The sequence below is a fragment of the Acanthopagrus latus genome, chromosome 10 (genome assembly GCF_904848185.1).
Source record: "Acanthopagrus latus isolate v.2019 chromosome 10, fAcaLat1.1, whole genome shotgun sequence".
Taxonomy (NCBI): domain Eukaryota; kingdom Metazoa; phylum Chordata; class Actinopteri; order Spariformes; family Sparidae; genus Acanthopagrus; species Acanthopagrus latus.
The window spans coordinates 18,959,506-18,975,681 of NC_051048.1; the positions used below are offsets into that span (position 1 = coordinate 18,959,506).

General features: G+C 42.2%; 1 protein-coding gene across 2 annotated transcripts; it reads right to left on the bottom strand.

The window, feature by feature from the left end:
- Window positions 1–3,565: 3,565 nt before the first annotated feature.
- Window positions 3,566–7,804, bottom strand: LOC119027820 (caspase activity and apoptosis inhibitor 1). Of its 2 annotated transcripts, none has more exons than XM_037113287.1 (6): window positions 7,601–7,804; window positions 5,756–5,947; window positions 5,169–5,253; window positions 4,979–5,039; window positions 4,808–4,875; window positions 3,566–4,682 (listed from the first exon to the last, which is right to left on the bottom strand). In XM_037113287.1, exons 1-6 carry the CDS (start codon window positions 7,703–7,705, stop codon window positions 4,180–4,182), a joined length of 1,014 nt encoding a protein of 337 aa, XP_036969182.1. In that variant the 5' UTR covers window positions 7,706–7,804; the 3' UTR covers window positions 3,566–4,179. The 2 variants fall into 2 exon arrangements, with proteins under 2 accessions (XP_036969182.1, XP_036969181.1); XM_037113286.1 differs by having other exon boundaries at window positions 5,756–5,950.
- Window positions 7,805–16,176: the final 8,372 nt, after the last annotated feature.

Below are 16,176 nucleotides of genomic sequence, written 5' to 3' on the forward strand. Positions count from 1 at the left end.
GCTCTTCAGATTAAAAGGTCAAAAGCTCAAAGGCAAGACATCCAGGTATCTGATGAGCTGGTCTGGAGGTTGTGGGTTTGAATCCTGACTCCTTCTAAAGCTGCTGCTCAGAAGAACAAGTGAAAAACTCTGAGAGACTCTTGTCATCCTGTTAGCTCAGCAGGGTGAAACTATGGTTTTGAGGCAGTGGGTTTGATTCTTGATTAAAATTTGAGTTTCAATGTTCAAAAAACTGAAATCTGAAAGAAACAAAGCACAGCTGTCAGATCCAGTAGCTCAGGCTGACGGCGGCCTGTTCAGGACTTCTTAAGCTGTGGGTTCAATTCTAATAAGACCCAGTGAGCTCTCAAAGTTTGGGGTTCAAACCCTGGGTAGTTCAGGTGATTTTTAAACCTGATGTCCAAAACAAAGAGTGAAGAGTTTGATCTCATGAGAGAGTTTGATCTCGGTGACTTTTGAGGTCCAACACTCATAAATGAAAACTTAAATTCGCTCAGAGAAGAGATGTGCCAAAACAGCCTGACCATTCATAAAGTTACTGCTCAGAAGAAGGAGTGAAAACCTCTGAGAGACTCTTTCATTGTTGCATCCTGTTAGCTCAGCAGGATAAAACCAGGTTTGGAAGTCCTAAGGTCATGTGTTCGAGTCTCAGTTCAGTTTGAGCTTGATTCTTATAAAACTCAGTGAAATTTGAACTACGGAGTGAAAGGTGCCCAGAGAAAATCCTCCAGTACCCGGAGGATTGGTAGTGCGGTGGGTCTGTTCCCGGTTTGTAGTCACCCGAGAAGTGTTTGCACAGGTTCAACTCCCACCTTTGTTGTGTGATTGAGTTTGTGTTTAATTCTTATAAAACTCAGTGAAGTTTGAAGTACGGATTGAAAGGCACCCAGAGAAAAATGTCCAGTGCCCAGAGGATTGGTGGTGCAGTGGGTCTGTTCCTGGCTTGCAGTTCAACCCGGAGGTGCTTGCACAGGTTCGAATCTCGATTGAGTTTGTGTTTGATTCTTATAAAACTCAGTGATGTTTGAAGTACGAATTGAAAGGCGCCCAGAGAAAAGCGTCCAGTGCCCAGAGGATGGTGGTGCAGTGGGTCTGTTCATGGCTTGTAACAACACAGGTTACAGGTACGACTCCAGCCGCATCCTCAGAAGGACCTGGGAGGGGACAGTGTCTCCTCCCGAGGTTTCTCAGAAATGGGAGCTGGGGGTTATGGGACAATGAACCATAAGCAACTAAAATTTTAGATAGTATTTATTGGCATATATATTGGCATATAATATTTTTGGCATTTCTGAAGCTGAAGGCTGGGCTGGGCTGGGCTGAACAAGAACAAGAATTTTATAGCTAATTCAAAAACACGGTGGGAATCGAACCTGTGATGTGGTGATTATGAGGCAGGAAGAAACCCACCGCACTACCAATCCTTCAGCTGCTTTAATTATTTCTGGGCATATTTGAATCCGTAGTTCAAACTTCACTGAGCTTGATAAGAATCAAACCTCAAGGCGGGAGTTGAACCTGCACAAGCAACACTGTGATAACTACAACCTGGAAGTTTTTCTCTGGGCATCTTTCAATCCGAACTTCAAACTTCACTGAGTTTTATAAGAGTTAAACCCAATCGAGACTCAAACACGACAAAGGCGGGAGTCGAACCTGCGCAAGCACCACTGTGGTGACTACAAGCCAGGAACAGACCCACCACACTACCAATCCACAGCTAAGTGTCTTTTTTAATGTGGCAAAGTTTTTAACTCAACTGGAATTGCTGGTAGTTGTAAATGATGACAAGTGGGGAACACAGCCAAAATTCTAAAACAAACTGTTCAACACAGTAGCACAAAAGACACACACACTCGCTAGCCATGTGAAGGGGGAGGGGGAGTCAACCTCTCACTTTCTCACTGACCTCACTCTGAGTTGGGGCTGGATGTCAGCATACATTTGACGAGCAGGCTGTATGACAGTGTATGCAGTTTTCACATCGACTTGGCTTCAGCTTAGTAATGATGTATGCAGCAGGGAACGATGGCTTTAAGTAACCATTTGAACACGGTGTGGAATGAAAGAAATATTCGATGGTAACAAGTGTCACAAGTTAACCTGGACGCTGCACAGTCACTGTGGTCTCCTTGCTGCTCTCGAGCCGATCGGCTTAAACAAATGCTTCAGACTGTTCCACCCACGAGTTGTTTGTGAGAACAGACGTTCACAACAAAGATATAAGACTGACAACATGCACTTTTGGACAATTTATTAACAGATGCGTTTTTTTCAGACAGGCATCGACAGTCACCTACACTGTGTGCTCTGTAACGCTCGTCTAACAGTGGCTTGCAGGTCGCAGCCCCCGGCTATTCTTGTGGGTGACCCAGCACTCTGGCCCAAGCTGATTACTGATAGTGAGCACTGCTCAATAGTCAAAATAGGGCCACATCTGTGGACGGCAGTCCAGGTCAAAGATAAAGATTTTCCATCAAATGAAAAGGGCCACAGATTCACAAAGGCAAACTATTACACAGTAATGGTTAACAGTCAGTGTAATATGTCACCATAACTAATCTTATTGTTTTGTATGCTGTTCTCACTTTGCAGGTGACACAAGAGAGACCAGGAGGCTCTGTCCAGCCCCCTGCTGTGACTTGCCTCTTTTCAGTGTTTTAAAAATATGTTCATACACATTCAGTTAAATATTACATTACTGTAAATAATGGTCATTTCTTTGTGTAGTGCATATCATGCATGGCCCTGTATGAAATAATTAGCAGCTGCATGAAAGCTATTTCATGTATTTGCTTCTGGTGAGCTGTAGACGTCTTGAAGAAGGTGTATTTGGATTGCTCAAGCAAAGCTTTACCAGTATATAGCTAAATACCAGCAGAAAAATCAGTCTGCAAGGTATAAACTGCAAGGAACGAGACAGTCCTTTAGTTTCAAAACTAAAGTTGAAACAAATTCAAATCTATTTGTGCACATCCATGCCTTAGGACAACATGAGAGTTTGCAATATCCATAGAAAAGGACGTTTAATCCAATATGGATTACACTGGCTGAGTGGGATGGAAGAAAGGAAGGATAGTGACTTTTGTTTCTTCCTTGTACGGAGTATCTCATCCTGCGATATAAGGTACATTAGACTGGCAGATGCAGGGGCCCCCAAATGACTGTTCGTCTGGAGCCCCAAAATGGCCAAGTTTGCCACTGTGAATGAGCACAATGATACCTACACACAGATGCATAGAGAATTGGGCTTTTAACCCTCCCCACCCTCGTTCCTCCATGAAATAATAACCCTTTTAAATGCAAATGCCCAGGAGGAAGCTGGTGTCTTATCGTACATTTCATTGTCTCCTCTGGGGTGGTGGGTTAGGGGGCTGTTTTGCTCTGCATCTGCATGTAATTGCAGACACACCGCATACATATAATTTATACCGGATGAAAGCAGCTTCAGAATAAATTACAATATAAGGCGAGAGGATGCCATTAATTGCACATATAGAGAAAAGTACTCTAGCGGATAAAACTGGCAGGTCCTTTAAGTTGATGTATAGGTGACAACAGCTGGGCTGATTATCTTCAGATTTATTTCATTCAAGATTTCCTCTGTCTTTTGTCTGCGATGACATCTTTGCCTTACAAGAATCCATTTAAACCTGGTGGCAAGAGAAGGCAGTGCATGGTAATACACAGTCAAACAGGTGTTCAGTGAAGGAAGACAGCAGGTGTGTGTGCCGCACATGATGCTTCAAAGCTGCCACACACAAAATAACATCCTTCTGATATTCTGGCGTCCTCTGACATTGACTCAGGGAGAACCTCCACCAATTTCTATCCTAACTGTAATACTGAATAACACCATTACTAAGAAAACCTGACTTTCATGCTGCCTTGCTTATTTTGAGTCGAGTGAGTAAAGCATCTCTTGCTCCCCTCAGCACAGATCAGACCATCACCAGGAGTGTACAGCAGCAGGTTAAGACTGCCATCTAGTGGCCAGAGAGAGAAATACCCTTAGACATACAATGATTCAGAAAGTGTCAGTCAGTCTTTATGTGTTTGGTTTTCACATTAAATAGCATGTAACATCATTCCAATATGGAGTAATAACTTAACATGCATTGAATGGTACCCACACTAACTTTTTTTTTTTTTTTTTACAAAAACAACTAATAATACATGCTAAACCGTTTTGGTTACCAAAGGTTTTTTTCCATCGCTTGCTTTCATCAGGGCTTTGATGGCCCTCGCCCTCATTTCTAACTCGAGAAGCTCCAGCTGCTGGACTGACGGTGGACCCGCTGCAGGTGCACGACTTCCACTTGCAGCACCTGCACTTTGAACCGGTAAACTCACATCTGTGGACTGTGGCGGCAGGCTCTGTACCTCCTCAGCTACCTCTTTGCTGGAAGCAGCCGACAGCGCTAAAATCTCGCTGACGCTTTTGTCTATGTCACTCTGAATGTCTTTCTTTGCTTCAGTTGGTTGAGAGCCTGTGGGGGGGTCAAGATTGGCTGGTTCAGGCTTTACAACTGGGTCAGCGCCTTCCCTGATGCTGTCTGTTACTTTGACAGGCCCTTCCACAGCTTTAACAGTCTGTTCCTCTTTGGGTCCCTCTATGTCGCTGTCGTAAGTGTCTGCGTTGATGCTGAGGACGTCGCTCTCCTCGCCTGAACCACCACCCTCTGTAAGGAAAATTACAACAACACATTTTAAATGTAAAAATTGTTCTCTTTATAGCTTTATCCCTGTCTTTGAAGTTGATGGAGAGCCTGGGGGATGTTCCTTGTGCGCATTACATACTAATTACCTTGCTTGGGGTCTTCAGTTTTTGCAGTTTCTTTTAGGCAAGATGTAGAGTCCACATTATTGTCTTGCCTTCATGGGGAGAAAAATGAAATAATATAAAAGTAAGAGAAAAGTATGAGAACAAACTCTTCTCTCATTCTGACATATTTTCCCAGAATTAGCGTTCACTTACTGGCTTTCCAAGGTCTCTCCTGGACTGGTTTTGTCATCATTTCCAGATGTTACTTCTTCCCCTAGACACAAACAACAGCTGAGCTGAGTGAAAGCATTTGCGTGTTTTACAATGCCACATTGTTTAAAACACAGACAGTCCAGGAAGGAAACAGCTGTGATGAGTTTGCCAACCTGGCCTTAAGTCTTACCTGCCAAGATCTGAGTGAGATTTCTCTCTGAGATCGGTTCCAGCTGCTCCCAGCACATCGTTTTGATTTCCTCTAAACTACAGTCCTGTGAATTAGAAAATGTTTAAATAGCACCACAACAGACAGAAGTTGTTACAAACGTTGGTTTGTTGCTGGCAATTAAACAAAACATAACTTAATTAAAATGTGCACCAAAATACAGCAAATGCCTATAAAACATGGAACAACCGCTTTCATGAAATCAACACTATCAGCCAAAGCTGGTGCAGTTGAAACATAGCCAACAGTACAAAATATGGACATATATGTTGGAAGACAACACTTGGCAATACACAAAATGCGTTGAATTTTAGTGTGGAGACCATCTTAAAAACAACATTTAAGGAAGTCCAAATCTACACTGTTGTGAAATGGGGCTAATAAATGCCCTTTGATCAGTAGTCATTATATTTTTCCTTTATTGATGAAAAACAGACTTGAAGTATGAACAAACATTGAGCGAACGTTTTCTTAAACTGACATTTATAATCAGCCACATGATGATTAAGAGTTTATAATTATCCCTATATAACAGATCACACGACTACCTTGAGCTCATCAGGCAGCATTTTGTGTAGCTTCTTGTCTCCCAGCACGTGGAAACACTGCTCCAGCATCTCCCGCTTGTCAGTGACGTAAGCGGTGATGGGCTTGAATGGCAGACTGAGGTCAAGTCCCCCGTCCTCGATGTCACTACCAATCCTGTCCAGCTCTGGGTCAGCGAGTTCATCTTTGGAGTCCTGCTTTGGGGAAAACAATACGTCACTGAGACACAGTGTACGGGAGTCTTCGACAAGTCTGCAAGTGTGATAAATCCTGCACTAAAAGAGACTGTAATCTTTACAACAATCTTTGTTTGGTTTGCCACTTTCAAAGGAATAATACAGTTAAGCATCCAGTGTAATTGAGTTCTGCATCAAAATGTGTGTGTGCGTGTGTGTGTTTCAAACAGACAGTATTTATTCCTAAACGGACTGTTAAAGCGTTATTCTTATTATTGGACAGGTTTATGTTATCAACTGCATTAAACGGAACACAGTTTGAAGGTCAATTAATCTGCAATCACTCACAATAATTTAATGATCAGATTTTGTTTAATTCATTTTGGAAGTTCAAATTTATGATCACGTAGAGGCTTACACCAATGTGTTTCTGACATTTTGTCCACCTCATATCAATATTTCAACACTTGTTCAACACATGTTTGACTTCATGGAGCCTCTCCATAAACGAAAGGCACAACGCAGGACGCCTCTCTCCTCAGGTCAAGATTCTGCTGTCTACTTACATCTGAAGGAGAAAAAATATTCCTTTGAGGACAACAATGTAAATATACTGTCCAGAGAACACAGATGGTTTGAAAGAGGAGTAAAGGAATCCATCCTTGTCAAACTGGAACGACCGTCTTTGAACAGAGGAGGTGGCCTACGACATTAGTTATCACCCACCTACAATGCTGTGCTGAGTTCTCTCCCCAGGCAGCTTAACAACCATTCACAACTAGGTTTACCTAACCCTAGCAACTCACACGAAGGCCGGTTTGATCAACCACCCACAAGTGGCCTCAACAACTCTGTAACTCAAAGCTCACACGTGTCCTCGACGATTCTGTGAGGACACTCCCATACTCTCTAAGGAGACTCCCACACAGAGTTTAAAATCCTGCAACTCCTCTCCAGTTAGTTGGAACTGAAAAAGCCTATTGGATGAACTGAAACATCTCCAAGAAACTGAAAACAAACCTGTTACCTACGATACAGGAAACAATATTACCAAGACCAGGATGACTGAGAACCTTCATCAACAAATATATAAAACAATTTATTTTAATTAGTTTGGGCCAATAATGCACACAGCTTAATACTACCAAAATTGGAACTACAGTTCTGATTTAAAAGAAGCAGTACCAAAGCTGACTTTATCACTTTACACCTCCATGTCTGTTATATCAAAGATGTCTTTGACAACATACATCCTATAATAGCATCTATCAATTTCAACACTCATGGCTAACAAAACACTAATTATTTATATCTAAAATGAGTTATTAACAAAGAAACACACAGCTGCAACGTTTCACCGTGTCACATTAGAAATTAACAGCAGCAAACAAGGTCAGTCAGGCTTCTAACGCTTTTATTACTATTGTAAATTGTGTCCTTTGAGAATAATTTATTATCAGAGTGCTTAAAATCTAACGCAAAATTCCAGCTTAGTTGTTTTGTGCAACTACTTCGATTAAACGTCTGGATTGTGTGTCCTATTGTGTCTGTGTAACGCTGCTGTTAATATGAATACAGTAGTACGTGTGACGATGGGGTAGCTACAGTTATAAACAAACATAGCATTAGCATGGAGCTAGCTTGAGCGTCTCATTGGCTCGAGTAACTCACCTCTACGTTGGCCTCCGCGCTTCTTCGTTTGCTGCTGTCGTGTCGTTCTTCGGACTGCGAGTGTTTCCTTTTCTTTTCAGCGCTACTCCATTTCTTTTTTAGCATTTTCGACCTAAATAAACCTGCCTGTCCCTAGAAAACCGTCTCTCTCTCTCTCTCTCGCTAGTTAAAGTTGAATGTCGCGGGGCAGATGCGTCATCAGCAGGCGACGACTTCTTCTTCTGGTGCCGGCGATAAACTAGCACAACGTTTCGGTGTTATCGCCCCCTGCTGAGTTGGGGCGTCGCTGCTCACCTGTCTTTTGTAAATATTTGAATATATTTCCGAGAATTTCAAGCAACGTTAATTTAATTTCACTTAACATTTAATGTCCATATTCGTCCCTCAGGTTAAGCAGTGTTGTTTTATGTATTTATTGGTCACGATTGTTTTTAAAATGTTCACACACACATTTACTTCCATCAAATGAGCATTGCAACAATAGAATATAACCATATGTCCATAACTGGTGAGAGTAACACATCATCCCAGCAAACATTTTCTTCTAGCCCCAGCAACAAAGAGCTATGGGATCTGTTAATGTTATCGCTGCGAAACCGTCTGTATTTTGACTGATCCTCTCTCTCACAGCGAGGGGTGCCGCTCCTGTGACCTCTCTCAAGCTGTTGATGGAAGTGCAAATACATTCAAACTGTATCCCTTCATCTTTTTACACTTCAAAGTGTGCTCGGATTACTGGTGACAGTCAATCACGCGTCTCCTGTATTTCACACGGTCGCGCCATCTCCTGGTTTCCATCTGCCTCACCGTTTCATCAAAACGCTGTGTATCGGATTCATTACTGCAAAGACCTTCAAACCTGCCGCTGCTGCTCATTTACATCATGCAGGTGTCACATTTTAAAGCACGCATGTTTCAAAGGAATTTACAAAGGATTTTGGGGCTGCATAATGTCACGGATGTTTGCAGAACTTGCAGAAATCAAGAGACATGTATGAAAATCTATGACTATGACTGTAGAGCATTATGCATGGCCTATAGTGAGTATTTCAAACTGTGACACTGAACATAAACAGCACAATTATTATTTTATTTTGCTGAATTATGACACCGAGATGTTATTCTGCAGATACTATACACTGAAAGCTAACTTAATCACAGAACAATGCACTCAAGGCTGAACACACATACAGATTAGACCATTAGACTTTTGCAATGTAAAGGGTAAAACACCATCTTTGTATTCCCTATTTTCACTTGAAGTTAGCAATAAATTGATCTCCCGTCTGGAGCAGAACTATATTAAATCTCACCAATAAACACCTCTGCTGCTCTCCAGCATGCCCTCCTTATTACCACCCAGATAGCCGTGCATTTTCTTCAGCTGGACCGAGACACAGGTTTCAAGGTGGTGACGACAAAAGCAAGCTGTAAATCACTCTAATTGGCTTCCCCGCCTCTGCCTGAAATAAGGCGGGAGCCAATGCGATGGCTGCCCAGGCGCCATGGCGACAGCTGTCTCCACATAATGCAGGTTGTTATCCTGATGCCATCCGCCAAATTATGCGGTGGATATGGTGGGAGGCGCGCATCGATCACAATCACGTCACAATGTGTTTTCTTTGCAACATCTGCTCCCATGTGTCTGGATATCGCCTCGTTAAAAGGGCAATGATGGAGCTGGCACTGTTGAAGAGGACATTGCATTTGGGAGCCATGCACAGGATCAGAAAAACAACCACAGTGTGTAGATGAGAGTGTGCAAGTTCTGAGAACTAAAGCCAAACAGTTTCTCAAAAAAGCAAGTTTCTGCAATCCAACTTGGAGAAGAAGGTTTCTGTATCGACAGATAAGTTAAACTTTGTATGTCTTTATGTTGCAGCTGCAGTTCCTTTAGGTTCAGTTTTAAAAAAGAAAGAAACCGTGCGATAATGCTATGCTTATGGTCTGGTTAGATTCAGGGTTCGGAAAACATATTCTTTAGACCTTTTTTTTTTTTTTTTTGCCCAAAACATGACTTTCCCGACTTCCCGTCAAAATACATACGTTTTTGTCGCCACAAACACGGCCAGAAATTCTCCACTGTGTCATGCTTACAAATGTTGAAGTGCAAATCACAACATAAAATATGAGGACAGACTACAGGCAGTGAAGACCAGCTCTGGAGGATGAGTGACCCCGAGAAGAGAGGCAGGAGATCGGGAAGGAGGATGAAGAGGTCGGTGTGTTTACTGGTGAAACTACAGCTTACAACTGTTGAAATACAGTCACAAAGGCTTCTGGCTTATAACCCCACCCATCACCTCCACCTCCTGATGGGACAGTCAGGCCATAAACATGGAATATGGATGCGATATGTTTTGTGGAAATTTCAATATGGTATGTAGCCTATGACACATATCAGTGGTTTGCAGACACATTAAATGCCAACGTTTCTTTTGTTTTTTTGATGAGATCATTCTGATTCACCACAGGCCATGACTGCATTCTCAAAATAGAGGCTGCTCAGAGAAATTGCGCTTTATGATTCTCACTTTGTCTTCAAAAGGGCGAGAGTATCTGTTGAATACACATCAAGGCTGTGAGGAAATTTGGCTAATCAAGAGACGCGTGGCAGCGAGTTGAAGGCTTTCTTCTGTTCTTCTCTTTTAATTTGGTTGAGTTGCGTAATACGTGGTGAGTCACAAGGAAGACGAGAACATTTCAACCAGTGAAAGTGAGATTGAAAAGTGTTAGGAGTTGTCTCTCATCAGAGGAGAGGATAAGAAACTAAAAGAAAAACAAAGTCACAAAGAGAATTTAAAATCAAATCAATCTCAGTCTGATGCAGGAGAAACATTTATTGTAATGGTACATATGTGTGTTTGTCGGCTCATGAGGGACTCAGCATTGTTTTCCAGCCATCGTGGTTTTCAGGATTTAACAGCCAAGAAAGGAGCGAAAACATAATATCATTTGTCAACATTCTTCTGTTTAAATGTTGCCTTTCCTGCTAAACACATCGCAGAGTTCTGACAATAGCTTTGATTGCATTCAATTAGTCGTATCTGGGTTTGTTTACACGCCGACAATAATGCCACTTCCATGCAATTGTCTTGGTGCGACAAAAATTACATAAACTAATTCAAAACAGCGCAGTGTCATCACGGATTGATTAAACAATTATACATTTTCAAACAAGCCTTTCAGGACAATTACCATTTCTGAAGAGAAACTGTTGAATTGACTTGGAGTGCACAAATCAGCCCTATTCTAGTGCTCTGTTAGATGCACGCATGTCAGATTTATTCATTTCAGCCCTCCAGGTAGTTCTGAATACCTTTCGACGAAGTTGTATAAGTTGTTCCAGCGAACAGACAACTTGCCAATCAACACCTTCGCTTGACAGATCCACACTTATTGACTGTGGGTGTAGGATAACAGGCTGTCTGCCATCTGACGACGATGTGCTTTTTTGTTCTGATTCACTTGAAACACACCTGTGACTAAGTCTTATCTTCAGATATAGCCGTGCTTTCGGGCTTTCTCTTGGAAAAAGACAGCTAACTATACCACTGAGCATTTTGTTCAGCAACTGTACAAGTTTAGATTTATTTAAAATGTGAAAATTTAATTAAGGTTTGAGGAATTAAAATTGCGGGTGTGTGATTCTTGGATCCATCCAATGACACAATCTGAACTCCGGGGTTCAGATTCTGATCATTTTCAGTGACAAAGAATCACCCCATGAATAAGTTTTGACATGAATGTATTGATTACATACTGTAAAGTGACTTGACACAGTGACTTTACTCAGGGGCAGAGCGAGAGTCTCGTTATCGGAAGGCCGCTGGTTCAATTCCCCTGGTCTGCATGACAAAGTGCCCTTTGGTAAGATACTGACCCCCATACTGCTCCTGATGTGCTGATCAGCACCCTGCATGGCAGCTGCTGCCATCAGTGTATGAACTACTGTAGGCTGTTTTGGACAAAAGGGTAAATGCCCTAAAATGTAAATATCGTGCCGTATTTTAAGTATACGTGGTATTTAGTCATGAGAGGGAATTAAATCATAGGACTGGTCCTCTTAGACAGTACTGTAAGTGGACCAGATTTATGAAATATGAAGCTAATGTGGAACTGTTTTGAACCTGCATGCTTTCTATATGCCAGCAGGGGGCAAGTTCACCAGTTGCAACAAGAAGTCTGATTGTATGTAAGCTTATAACAAATAGATCCTGTTGTTTCTTCCAAATATAATCATTTGTGGCTCCAATAAATAAATAAATGAATCTATCTATAATGCTGCTATTTTCCATCACTTGATAGTACACTGAGTCCATTCTTTATTTGTTTATTTGTGTGTAATTACAGTGAAAGGAGTGTCACATATTTTTTCCTTACACTGATCCAGGATCACAGCAGGGTGCCGGCTCTGCTCTGAGTGGCAAAAAATAAAAAATAAAAAATCCAACCAAAGCCATCTGAGCCTCCTCAGCAGCATCTCACAGCTACTGTAAGAGCACTTTGATAGATTGAGTTTCTCAACAGTCCATTGACATTCAGACACCTTAATATCATGTCACTGGTCCTCAAAGATGTAGCCATACAGATAATGGCCCATCACTGAAGGGTCTGGAGAGGCGTCTTTCAGGAATCTCCGCCTATGGCCAAAGAGTCACTGCAGCTTTGCGGTAAAAGAGAGAAAAAAAATGTACTTGCAAGCAAAGAGCTTTAATTCAGCCGTTCTAATGGCTGTCCAGAGCGTCCCGGTCCTGCTCTCAGTGAGCATCCTCAGCTGTCATCCCTGATGGTCGTCTGCTCTATAAGCTTCAATTATCTCTACACAGCTTTGTGCAGCAGTCTGACAGCTGTCACCCATTAAATGTAACTGATGTATTAGTGATCAGTGGTTGTAAAATGAGAGTTAACATTCTGTCTTAATAACTATTATTCCTCACATTTTAAAAGTGCTTATTTCAATATGAAACCATGTATCTCCCACTAACTCGCCTCGTTTTAAATAACCTCGCTGAAGTTTGACGCTCTGATGCTGCAACAGTCCAGGCAGGTGAGGATTGTAGATCGGGAAGCCTGGATCACACAATACCGAGGTAAAACCTGAATGTACAGTGCGTCTGTTTGTTGCATATAGGAGCCCTTGTCGCATTAAAAAAGATGAAATGGCTGCATCATAATCAATTTACAGCGCTGGCTAAATATCCACGTTCCACTGTAGTAAATTATCCCCTTAAAAAGCAACTAATAGCACCACATAAAACACTGAATAATGGCGCTAAAGAACTAATTACTTTCTTTTTGGCTCAGCATCGCAGTGCAACAGCTCTCCTGCTTCCCTCATTCAGCACGGTGTTAACTTAAATATCAATTGTTCTCACTTAAGCAGCAGCTTCTCTCCCCGGCGAGGCTCGGCAGCTTGTTAGAGGACTGCAAAAACAAGGCAGTGTGTACACAGTTGTTGCCTTGAGTAATGAAAGCCACGGATGTCTATTAAAAATCTATTCATTGCCTCGCGCCGACTTCTAGGAGAACCGCAGCAGTCATCGCTGAGCGAAGGCGATCCGAATTGGGCGAGGATTTGAAAGAGGCAAGCCAGGGAAGGAGAGGCCCCTCGCACAGTGTTGCCGCCTGGCTCCTGCTCATCAGTTTATCCTATCACGGAGACATCTTTAAAATACTCATGAGCCCGCTGAGGTTTGAATGGTGAAGCGCACCAGTTGCGCAGCCTTGTTGGAGTAAGACGTGTAGCAGCTTCAAGGGATCGTCGTGATGAAACCTTCGTCAGACAACACTGCCTGAAGATCCAAGAAGTAACAGTTGCCACTGGGGTGAATGTCAAGTTTGCCCCTTCTCGGATTAAGTGCTGATCTACAATATATACATAAACATATACATGTTGTGGGCTCTTTAAAGAATGCTGGAAAGAATATTATAAGATAATTTAATAAGGTATAAAACCAAACAATCTGCCCATGATGCTTGGAGTAGCCTTTCTTTGTGCATTGTTTTGATTGTTTTTGACCATTTTGAATGAGATTGGAATGATTGTTGCAGCTGTAAGTCAAACTCTGTGGTGTTGCCAGGGAATCAGTGTTATTGCCTCTGAAAAGCACATGAATATATATGGAAATGCGTGTTCTTTCATAAGGATAATGCCTTTTGATTTAACCCGAACCACAATCTTCTCTGCCGCCATTTTTTGTTCATTTGTCTGTTTGTTTTTTTTTGCCGAGCGTGACAGCAAAGGTCACCTGACTTCATCCTTTCCCGCTGGACTAAAATCAGCGTGCCATTTAAACACCATCTCATGAGACCACATTAAAATAGCCACTGAAGGAGAGTGAAATCAAACCCACGTGTTAAAATAATAAGAATGTTACTTTCAGGTCAGTCAAGTTAACTGCTCAGGTGACGCAGATGAGAAGTGCTCAGAATCGTCTCAGTAAAGGAAATGTTTTTTAAGCGTTAACTCCGGTGGAAAAATCATCATGACACTTTGAGGAACACAGAAAATAAATACTGACAGATGGATACGGCGGCACGAACGTAATATTCCTGCTCTACTCTCCAACAATTTGGCTTGTCAGACAGCGTAATGCATTCCTTTAACTGAGACTGGATTTTATTAGGTTTTTCTCGCATGAGATTTGGGGCGTATTTATGCTTCATTCCTCCATCCCGAGCAGAAATCATGTGGGGAATATTCGTCTTAAATCTACAGCATGCCCAAGGAAAATACAAAAAATAGAGGCTTTTTTCGCAGGCGGCGCACATTTCACATAAACCGGTGGAAATGATGTCACTCATACTCTTATTCCAGCTGTCACTGCAGTAGTTTCTCCACTGGTATAAGCCCCTCACTACTCATGCTGTAAGCCTTTGTGTTTAGTAAATAACAAGATAGAAAAGTGCATTTCTTCACGGGACAGGCGGGAGGGATGAAAACCACGCTGACATGTCTCATCTGCACACATTCATGTGGGAGCAGCTTAGGAGTAAGCAACATGTAAAGGAGTGTGTGTGTGGGGAATAAAGTGAGGAGATATCGAGAGCTCCCCCCAATCTGCCCTCCCGCTGAGAAAGAGCAGCGAACTTTGAAGCTTCTTGTAGAGCAGCAGCTCACTTGCAAGGTTCCCCGAGAGCCGTGCTCCATGTGCGTTCCACTTACTCTCAGTGAACAAGAAGGAACAGATAGCCTGTCGGGTCTAGCAGGGTGAGATGAGGACCAGGCGCAGGATGGGATTTGGTTTTCCCCTCGTCTTTGATTCAGTAATTGAGGGCTAAGACTGGGAGGAAACCTGACAGGCTCTCGGCCCTTAAGGGCCAACCCCTAGCCTCCCAGAATCCTCGGGCACCGGTTCACTCCCAGAACAGTCAGCCTGGGTTGGCCCCATACATTCCTCATTTAAAAGGGAACAGAAATGGAGAGAGATGAGTTCATTGTTATCTGCTTGCTTTGGGATTGTCAGAGTCTATAGCTACCACCTGGCTGTCTTCTTCAGCTGAAGTCAGAGCAACTTTCCAGGAACAAAAGTGTCTATAAAGAAAGCAGACTGCAGGGAGGGAAGGTTACCTGAGGTACAGAACCAAACAGGCTTGTGAATAATGAAAACAAATCCAAGCGTTTCTCCACTTTTAAACATTTATAACACGTTTAAAAAGCATCAGATCCATTCAGTATGGACTAACTGATAGGTGGGCACTTATTTGAGATTTTGAAAATTTCTTCAGAATTATGGCAGAAAAGCAAGTGCAACAGTGACATAATTAAGTTCCTGCTGGAAAAACCAGCATAGACCAGGTGCTGGTTTTGGTGCTGGTCTATGCTGGTTTTTCCAGCAGGGGTAGTTGTCTTGACAGGACTACCTGTACACCACTGGTCTTAGGCACACTGGTGCTTTATGCTAAAAGCTAACATCTGCAGGATGCTGACGTAGAGCATGCTAATGTTTAGCAGCTATTATCATCATCATCTTAATTTAGTTTGTTAGCATGCTAACAGGTGCTAATTAGCACTAAGCATACAGTACAGCTGAAGCTAACAGACCAAATCATTGTTTGCTTCTGTTGTGATACTTGTAATTGTAGGACGAGGTTTAAAGATGTGTAGCTGAACACGCAGACGACCTATCTGATGTTTGTGCAGTGCACTGTTTTGCTATGCTAGCCTTCTTGACATCTACCTGACAGTAAAATAATACAGTCATCAAACTTTCAAAGCGAGCAGCAGGCCAGACAAGGCTAACTGTAAGCTACTGTGCTTTAACCTAAAAGCTAATGGTCACCATTTGACATTTGTATCAGTACAGCACAGCTGAGGCTAACATGAATGCCATAACTGAATATATAAAATAGTTCATAAAAGCTTAAAGGATGCATCAATAAACTATCAAATTAATATTTCTAATGAGACAAAATGTGTTAACTCAACATATAAACTGCATATGTATACATTGTGCAGCAGCAGGGATGCTGCACAAACAGAGACAACTTTGATGCCTCCCGAGGAAGCTTTGAAGGTACAAGCCTTTCGCAGCAAACTAAGTATGATTGACAGCAGCCAAGCCTGACATATT